General features: G+C 32.5%; 1 protein-coding gene across 1 annotated transcript; it reads left to right on the forward strand.

Moving 5' to 3' along the window:
- The first annotated feature begins 4,922 nt into the window (after positions 1–4,922).
- On the forward strand, positions 4,923–7,625 carry LOC123655778 (fatty acyl-CoA reductase 2-like). Its single transcript, XM_045591532.1, has 4 exons — positions 4,923–5,062; positions 5,522–5,628; positions 6,209–6,338; positions 7,001–7,625. The coding sequence occupies exons 1-4, from the start codon at positions 4,923–4,925 to the stop codon at positions 7,218–7,220; spliced, it is 597 nt and encodes a 198-aa protein (XP_045447488.1). The 3' UTR covers positions 7,221–7,625.
- The last annotated feature ends 1,486 nt before the right edge of the window (positions 7,626–9,111 follow it).

Below are 9,111 nucleotides of genomic sequence, written 5' to 3' on the forward strand. Positions count from 1 at the left end.
CGTGGGGCATCTAAAAAACTTAACGAACCGCGATAAAATCCAAAAAAGTCCTTTCACTATAATTAATATGTATTTTGTTTCAATCTCGCAAGTACTTGAGGTTTAAGTAATTTTTTTATCAAACTATCTCAGTGACGTAAATGGTTTGACGACTTAAATTATCATAAGCAATTGCAATTATCAATCATGTTTTATCAATTGCAATTGACAAACTCGGGGGACTTTTAAAAAAATATCACATAGTTTTTTATTATTTAGAAATATGTTGCAATCGAATTTTGCTGGGGTTTTTTTTTATTATTTAGAAGGATCGGATCTTAATCCACCATGCTGCTCAACTGTAGGTTGACGGATATTTCCCCTGCTATGAGTAACGATCGCTATTAAGCCTACATCACCACTATGTCATGTGTGTATGTATGTATTATCCCTATTATTATTACCCAGACAGACCGATGAAAAAAATATATTTGGACTAATACAAATATCCATCCCGAGGGGGAACCGAACCCTTAATGCATACATGGCAGATGCACCGCTACACCAGAGCGGTGTACGTTGTAATTAATTATTTATCTAATTAGGATTTCATGTATTAATCAAATTTATTTCAACTGTTTGTTTTATTGAATATTATGTTAAAATTTTACCATCCGTTACAGAAAAACTGACAGGATGTTTACCAAAACCGACAATTACCCTCCGATATCCGACTACTACTCCGGCAAGTCAATCTTCATGACTGGTGGGACTGGATTCCTTGGAATCGTATGTATACTATATGAAAACCCTAGAAATACTGCTTGTAATATAATAATTAATCAAATATAATTTTTATCAATAGTAAAAAATTTAATTTTTTTTTTATATCTTTGACCTGAATAAAATCACAATCACCATTCACGATTTAGCCTGTAAAAACCCAGTTCTGGGTAAAGGTCTCTTTCTCCATGTAGGAGAACGATTTGAGCTTAATCCACTACGCTGCTCCACTGTGATGAGACCGGCTAAGTTAGGTTAGTAGGTGTAGCTAGCGCGACTCCATCTCGCCCCACCCAGGCGGACTGCTCACACGTGGTGGTTTTTAGTCAGCAGGAGTCTGACGTAACCCTCTGGCGCGCTGGAGGGTATCCATGATGGATTTTTCCCACGTAAAAAATAAATAAAAAAAAGGTTAGTAGGTGTAATATGATAATAACCGGGACCGACGTTCTCTCCAAGGCACGGTGGGGGACCCTGATTAATTTTATAAAATTTTATTTTATACAATAACATTAAATGTTACTAACAATATCCAGTGAATTGTATGTAATTTAAAGAGCAATATTTTTTTTTTGGTTAGAAATTTTAATAAAGTTTTTGAAGCTACAGATGTGTCAATATTTAATCACAGCATTTAGTTCTAGTTATAGTGCAACAAATTTTTCGGATTTTATCGCGGTTTATTCCTAGTACCTGGGTGACCGAGCTTAGCTCGGTATTTTTAGTAAATCGTGTTTCTTGGAAATCATTATTTATAAAATATGAATAATATTTTTTTTACCGACAGTGATAAAAAATATAAATAAATATAAAAATCAAAAATAAAAAAAATATTAAAAAATAATAATGGTAAAATGTAAATAATATTTTTCAGTTTGACATATTAAATTATTAAATAAAAAATAACGAGTGCAATTAGAATAAAAAAGAAAAAAATAATAATCGACCGAGGATTTGAATCATGGTCTTTTCGATCGCAACCCGACGACTTCCCACCTGAGCTATTACAACTTTACTGACGCTTGCGAAATTTACCTTCCTATTCTAACGATATTTTTTCAGTGTCTAAAAACTGGGATAAAACGACATTTCATAAAAATACATCATAGCTAGTTTTATTTATCTTCCCCAAAACTTCCTGCATACTAAATTTCATGAAAATCGTTGATGTCATTTCCGAGATTCAGATTATTTATATGCGATATATTGTTTCGGATACTTTCCAGTAATCACGGGGAATTTCCGTGACAATGATTGCTGTAAAGTATCCGAAACGCCGGGCATGTAAAAACCCTAATAAACCACGACAAAATCCGAAAAAGTTGTTTTATTATAATGAGTGAAATTCGCGTAAACGTTAGAAAACAATATGTTTAGCTCTTGTGTTAATTGAGTTGTGGATTCAAATCCTTCATATATGCTTTAATGTTACAATAGTAAGTTTGATAAAAATAATCTCATAAATTCAAATGTTCCATTTCTATTTCAGGTACTAATAGAGAAATTATTATATGCCTGCCCAGATGTGGGTAATATATATATTCTTGTCCGTGAGAAGAAAGGCCTATCGCCTGAAGAAAGAGTCAAGAATTTAGTAAACAGTCCTGTAAGTACATTATATAACGTGTTGTATATCTTGTATTTTTTTGTCAATTTTGAAATGAAATTAAATCAATTTTATTTCACAGATTTTCGACAGACTTAAAGCTGATAATCCAGAAAATTTGAAGAAAATAATACCAGTTGTGGGCGAATTGACCGAAATGAACCTTGGAATAAGTACCCAAGACCTGCAAATATTGTATGATGAGGTTTGTTTGAAATTATTTACATTATTGAAGTAAAACTTCTATGGAATCGTTGTAATTTGAAACTCGATGAAACAAAAAATGTGTCGGGATAGAGAAAGAAATAATGTATAAAAATAAATGTACAGATATCATAATATATATAATAAGATAGGATTGATTTAATGGATACTTTGTATAGTACTTGTATTCTCTTTAATAAACTACTCGAATATAATGTAATATTTTTAAATAAATAAATTATAAACGCTTCACACTCAACGGCCTCCAGTAGGATTTCCTTCTGTGTCGGGGGTCCGGAAATACACACAGTACACAAGCAAAAATATCCAGACCACGACAAACATCTACATGGCTGATACATATGTCTGTTGTGAGCGGGGATCGAACCCGCGACCGCCAGCGCAACAGTCACAAATCAGCCACTGCGTCAACGCGTCGTTAAATAATACAAAAATAAAAGAGACACACAATTAAAAAAAATGATTGCTAGTTTGTTCGGTATATAAACATGATATTAATGTCAATTCTCTACGTAGAGCAGATTTTATTAATTAAAAAACATATTTAATTAAATAATTTATTTTAATAATTAAAAATATTTTTCAGGTATCAGTTGTGTTTCATTTAGCTGCAACAATTAAGTTCAATGAACCGCTATCTGTGGCTGTCAAAGTTAATGTCGGCGGCACTGAAGAGGTCATCAAAATTTGTAAAAACATGAAGAATTTGGATGTAAGTATATAATTATGGTCATATTATTCTGCGATTTCACACAAAATATATAAAAAAAAGAAAAATCTACCCAACTTATCTAACGCTTAGCAGTGAAGGGATAATCTTAAGGAAACGTGCTTGGCTTTAATTCTAAGTTCTAATTATTTTCTTTTGTATTACGTAGAGACCCGTTGATAAGATATAGAGTCACTACAAATATTAGTGGAATAAAAAGAGAGAATATTAATTAAGAAATATCCATTACAGGTCTTTCTGTATATGTCCACGATCTTCTCCCACACCGACCATGAAAGAAGAACCATTCTCGAGCAACTGTACCCCAACCCGAAGAGTATGGAGGAAGTTTACAGAATGATTCAGGAAAATGACCCCAAGGAGACCTTCAGCCCACGACTTTTAAGTAATTATTTTATATTATTTATTCGACATTTTTGATTGATGATTATATATAAATGAATCACTCCAAAATTTTGTAATATTTTCTAAATCATTTATATATAATTGCATATATTGTAATTTTAATTTGACCATACGTATGATATTTTTTCCTTTTCTCTATATTATCTATTACTACAAAAGAAAAAGTCAAAAGAAAAATAGCTAAATTAAGGTTCACAGTGCACAAAAACTGTCATTATGCTGATAGCAATTAAGTTTAATAGTATACTTGCGGGCAATTAGTATTAAGTGAGCTTAATTCGGCTTTTTTTCCAACAGATGGTCGTCCAAATACTTACACATTCACGAAGGGGCTTGCTGAAAATATCGTTGCTGAGAAACGTGGAGATCTACCGACGGTTATGATTCGTCCATCCGTAGGTAAGCTATCATATGGATATCCAATTATGTTTGAATATTACTTTTTATAATAATTTTACAACGATAAACTAAGACAGGCGAATAAATTTGACATTAGTACTCGCCTGCTGTATTTCATTCTAGCTACTCTATTCATGCTCTACCGGTCCATTAGTTAGAAACATTCGAGTTTTTTTTATACAACTAGGTCCGCAAACAAGCGTACGGTACACCTTTTTTTTTATCGCTGGAAAATGTATTTACGCACTGACCCCGCCACACGTCGGCGACGGGTGTGTGGGATTCTCGGAGGTAGGTGCAATGCCGGACTACCCACCAAAAACTAGCAGTGCCCTCATCGTCGTTGTGTGGGGCGCCACGGGATCGCTAATGCACGCAACCGTAACGCCCCCGACGGTAGGCCTACCAGGGCAGGCCACCTCCGACTGTAGAGCGCTCACGGGTACCGAGAGCGCTCAAGCGTCAAGCGTACGGTACACCTGAGTGTAAGCGATTACCGTAGCTTATAGACGCCTGCAAACCAGAAGTATCGCAAATAACTTAACGTTACTACTCCCCAATCCCCTCAAGAAGCTCTGGTCACCTTATTCGCCACAGAAGTGCAGCACTGCTTGAAAGCAGTATTATTTAGCTGTGATTTTCTGCAAGTTGGAGATACTTCCCCAATCAGGCTGCTCCAAATTTTGAGTAGAATATTTTCTGCTGTACCTTACATCAGTTAAGAGTTTAATTTTGTATTTTATTACAGTCACACCAATTAAAAATGAACCTGTCAAGGGATGGATAGCAAATTGGATGGGCCCCACTCCGTTACTAACATTCGTCGCAAAAGGCTGGCTTAGGACGTTCCCCGCAAAAAATGATCATATATTCGAGATAATCCCCGTGGACTATGTTGTCAACCTGACGTTAATAGCCGCTGCTAGACAAAACAAGTGCGTATTACATATTAAATGAATTAAAAATATTTTGATTACTATTATTAAACATTTTTGAAAAGAGATTTTGACTAGCCCATCGGCGCAGTTTGTATTGACCCTGCTTTGTGCTCCGAGGATTGTGGGTTCGATTCCCACCCCGAGTCTGGGTGTAATATAAATATTTATTTATATATTTATATATGTATTTTATCGAAAAAAATATATTTAGTTATACCAGTCGCCTGTTACCTATATCACAAGCCTTAAGTTGCTTACTTTAGGAACAGACGACCGACGACTGTGTAGATATTTATTGATTAATAGTTTACGACGTCGTTATTGCTTGCTTGGGAAAGATTAATGACGTATAGTTTTTAGAATAGCATATAAAATTAGAATCATAATCAGGACAATATTTTCACAACGTCATGTAATAAATATTTTACTATCTAAACGTGTTTGTTTATTTCACAGATCAAAAGAACTGTCGATATATCATTCGTGTTCTTCTGGCGACAATCCGCTCACGTTATTAGATGCTACAAACGATTACTTAAAAGAGAGTTCGAAACACAATCACAGTAAGTTTTTTATCAACATCATCATCACTTCAGCCTATCGCAGTCCACTGCTGGTCATAGGCCTCCACAAGTTCGCGCCAAAATGGCGCGAACTCATGTGTTTTGCCCATAGTCACCACGCTGGGCAGGCGGGTTGGTGACCGCAGGGCTGGCGTTGTTGCACCGAAGACGCTGCTGCTCGTCTTGTCACAATAAATAAACAAGCAATTCAATATTATTTTATTTTATTTTAAGTGTATTTATTAAACACATAATTTAATTTAATTTTGAATATGGATTTTTTCTGAAATAAATGATTATTATTATTATTATTAATAATTAAATAACGTTAATTTAGAGATACTGGATGATTTGTTTAATTTATCACTTTTTGTTCATCATCTGAGAAATGTAACCATGTCAGTTCACATTTTTATAGATAAGGAAAGGCAAAAATATAAAAATATTTTCTGTACCAGATCAAGAAACAAAACAAAGAAACGCTAATTACTCAAGTAAAAAATAATCAAATGAAACAATCAAAAATAGGTATCAATTAGTTTCACAAATTAAATTAAATCTCCAAATTGTCAATTTTCAGACGAAATACCTTATCCTGGCATAGTTTACACATCGTCGACCTGGCTGTATATGTTAATAGGATTCTTGATGCAAACGATTCCGGCTTACATCGCTGACTTCTTCTTGATTATGTCTGGAAAACCCATCAGGTACTTACCGTCTATTGTTAAAGTTTGATTTATTTTAAATAGACAATTTTATATACAACTAGCTGACCCCGCAAACGTTGTTTTACTATATATATATTATATACCCCTTAATCTCTCTTATAACTTAGGGGTATGAAAAAAAGATGTTGGCCGATTCTCAGACCTACATGATACACCGTTTCGGAGGAGTGTTTTAACTAACATTGTGATACGAGAATTTTATTTATGTATAAGATTAAGATTGAAACTTTTAGTTAAACATTTGCCAACCCTAACAATTTCAGCGAAGAACCCTAAACTTGTTTATTTTGTGTAAGATTTTACACAGCGCTTGCAGCTTAAAACGTATGAATAACTTACTATTATGACAGAGTACCTGTAATTTCACTCTTAAATTATTTTAATACAAATAGTTTTGCACCTTTAAATTATTATATATACATCTATGTGTCATTTACACAGTAATATCACTTTTTTAATTTTATCAAAACCACCTGAATACTTACCTAACATATTCTAATTTAATTGTGAATTGTATTGTGCTTGTGTATTGATTATTGTATGTTTGCCAGATCCGCGACACAGTAGAAAATCCTACTGGGGGCAGGTGATTATGATGATTTTATTTATTTATTTAAAATATTATTTCCTTTTTTAAACAGATATGTAAAAATGGTGAAGAAGATGGAAATGTGCATCGATACTTTAAAATACTTCGGTTCGTCGTGGTCGATGAAAGCGAACCGAGCGCAGGAACTAATAGCAACACTAAGTGATCAAGATAAGAAGAAGTTCTCATGTAACCCTCGGGATATTGACTGGGAACAATACATGGCCACTTATTTCCACGGAGTCAACAAATTTTTATTAAAAAACAGTTAACTAAGACTAAAAACGATATACTCAATATGTAAGCGGTAAACAAGTTTATTTATATTTAAAAAAAAAAAAATACATTACTTTTACTATTGAACATTTCTATTACTATTAGTAAATTTCTAATTTTTTCTGTGATACTTTTGACTTTATAATCTTTCTATCTATAAAGATTTTAATTTTGAAATTATTATTTTTTTAGTTTTGTAATGTTAAGAACAAACTTGTTGTTATTTATTGTAAATATTGTCTCGATATTGTATGTTAATTATTGTTAATTGTATTATAATAGTTATTATTTCTTTATAATTACGTTTTTCGTAAGAAAATCGAATTCCTGAAGAAAACAACTATACTCATTTTAGAATTAGGATCATTCCATTTTCTACAATGGAAAGTTTTAAAATTGTACGTTAAGTTGATACTTTATGTCGAGCTTTGTATAATAATGAAAATTATTGTTTGTAAGCTCATCTAAATTTGTATAAATTTTCAAAATATACAATAAATGGGTCAAACACAAATTGCGTAGTCCATAATTTCCTAAAATTAAAACATCGAATTTCGTTTTGAAAATCAGCCCTTATTTACATTGTACTCTTTGATCATTGTTAATAATATGGATACAGATCAGTCTTACACACTTTCGCTAAGAATCACAGTTTTTATTTTTATCTGTCCACAGAAAAGACTTACTTGTCTACAGTTGATAACATAAACCTTGTTTAAGCATTTACATTATTACGATTCATTTGAAAAGTATTATTAAATGTGCTCAAAACAATATTTGCTATCATCACTAAATAGTTAACATTTGATAATACGTGTATTTTAGATATTAAAAAATAATCAAAAGTTAACCACAGAAGGGACCTGTCCTTTCCTGTCGAAATTATACAGAAAAATCTAATTTTCTAAAAATAAACGTTTCATAATAATAATGTTATCGTGCGCTTGAAAACAAATGTTCAAAATAAAGTCATTGCCCATAGTAAAGAAAATAATATTATAAAATTGGTATATATTAGAAAATAATGAATAATCATCACATGTCATGTCATCACAAAGGACAAATTCCGGTAAAAATTAAAGAAAAAAATATATATTTTTATCGTCAGAATCGTCTGATATGATAGGCTGGCGTCGTTTCTTTGGTTTTATTTCTACGGAAGAATTGGAAGTCTCTGAAACGAAGCGACGTACTCTATTTAGGGGTCTTTGGCTTGGTAAATTTAAGTTTTGAATTAAGTTATCAGGTGTTAATCTTTCAAAGTAACCGGGTGTTATTGACTCAGTAGTAGCTTCACTAGTTCCTGGGCTACCAGAATACTGAATAGAGTGAGCTCCAGCAGGACTATCGTGATGATTCAGGGTCCTGCTTGAGAAGAAACAGGCGAAAAATTGGCCAAATGAGGCTCAGATAACACAGAATTAGTAAGGGAATTTGGGACTTTAAACTGTATTTGAATTTATCCTAGTTCGTAATGCGAACATTCTTCATGGGCTGTGCAGTTTAAACAGCTTAGTCATCTAGCACGGATAATATTTGAGTTCTGCTGCACAAAGTTTGATGTATTTCATCACTTTTTTTAACGTTTTTGTGTTTGACCCAAATCTTAAAACATTGAAATCACGATTTTATTTAAATACATTGTCTTTACCTATCACATACAGCTTGTTTTTTAATTTCAAACATGTTTTATCTGTCATCATTTTTTTTGGCTTATTTACACTTGATTAACAATCAATTACTAAAATTTATTTCAATACATATGTATTATATATAAATACATATATACTTTACGAAGTATAACTCATATCAAAACTTCTAAGCTAAAATATGATATAGATGAAGCCAATTATTTGATAAACTTCAAAAAAAATATGTATGTGCTTG

This window comes from Melitaea cinxia, chromosome 8 (genome assembly GCF_905220565.1).
Source record: "Melitaea cinxia chromosome 8, ilMelCinx1.1, whole genome shotgun sequence".
NCBI classification, from domain to species: domain Eukaryota; kingdom Metazoa; phylum Arthropoda; class Insecta; order Lepidoptera; family Nymphalidae; genus Melitaea; species Melitaea cinxia.

Coding starts and splice junctions, on each gene's coding strand:
- LOC123655778 (XM_045591532.1), top strand. CDS start 4,923: ATGGGCCCCACTCCGTTACTAACATTCGTCGCAAAAGGCTGGCTTAGG. Junction 5,063..5,521: donor GCCGCTGCTAGACAAAACAA/GTGCGTATTACA, acceptor TTTATTTCACAG/ATCAAAAGAACTGTCGATAT. Junction 6,339..7,000: donor ATGTCTGGAAAACCCATCAG/GTACTTACCGTC, acceptor TTTTTTAAACAG/ATATGTAAAAATGGTGAAGA.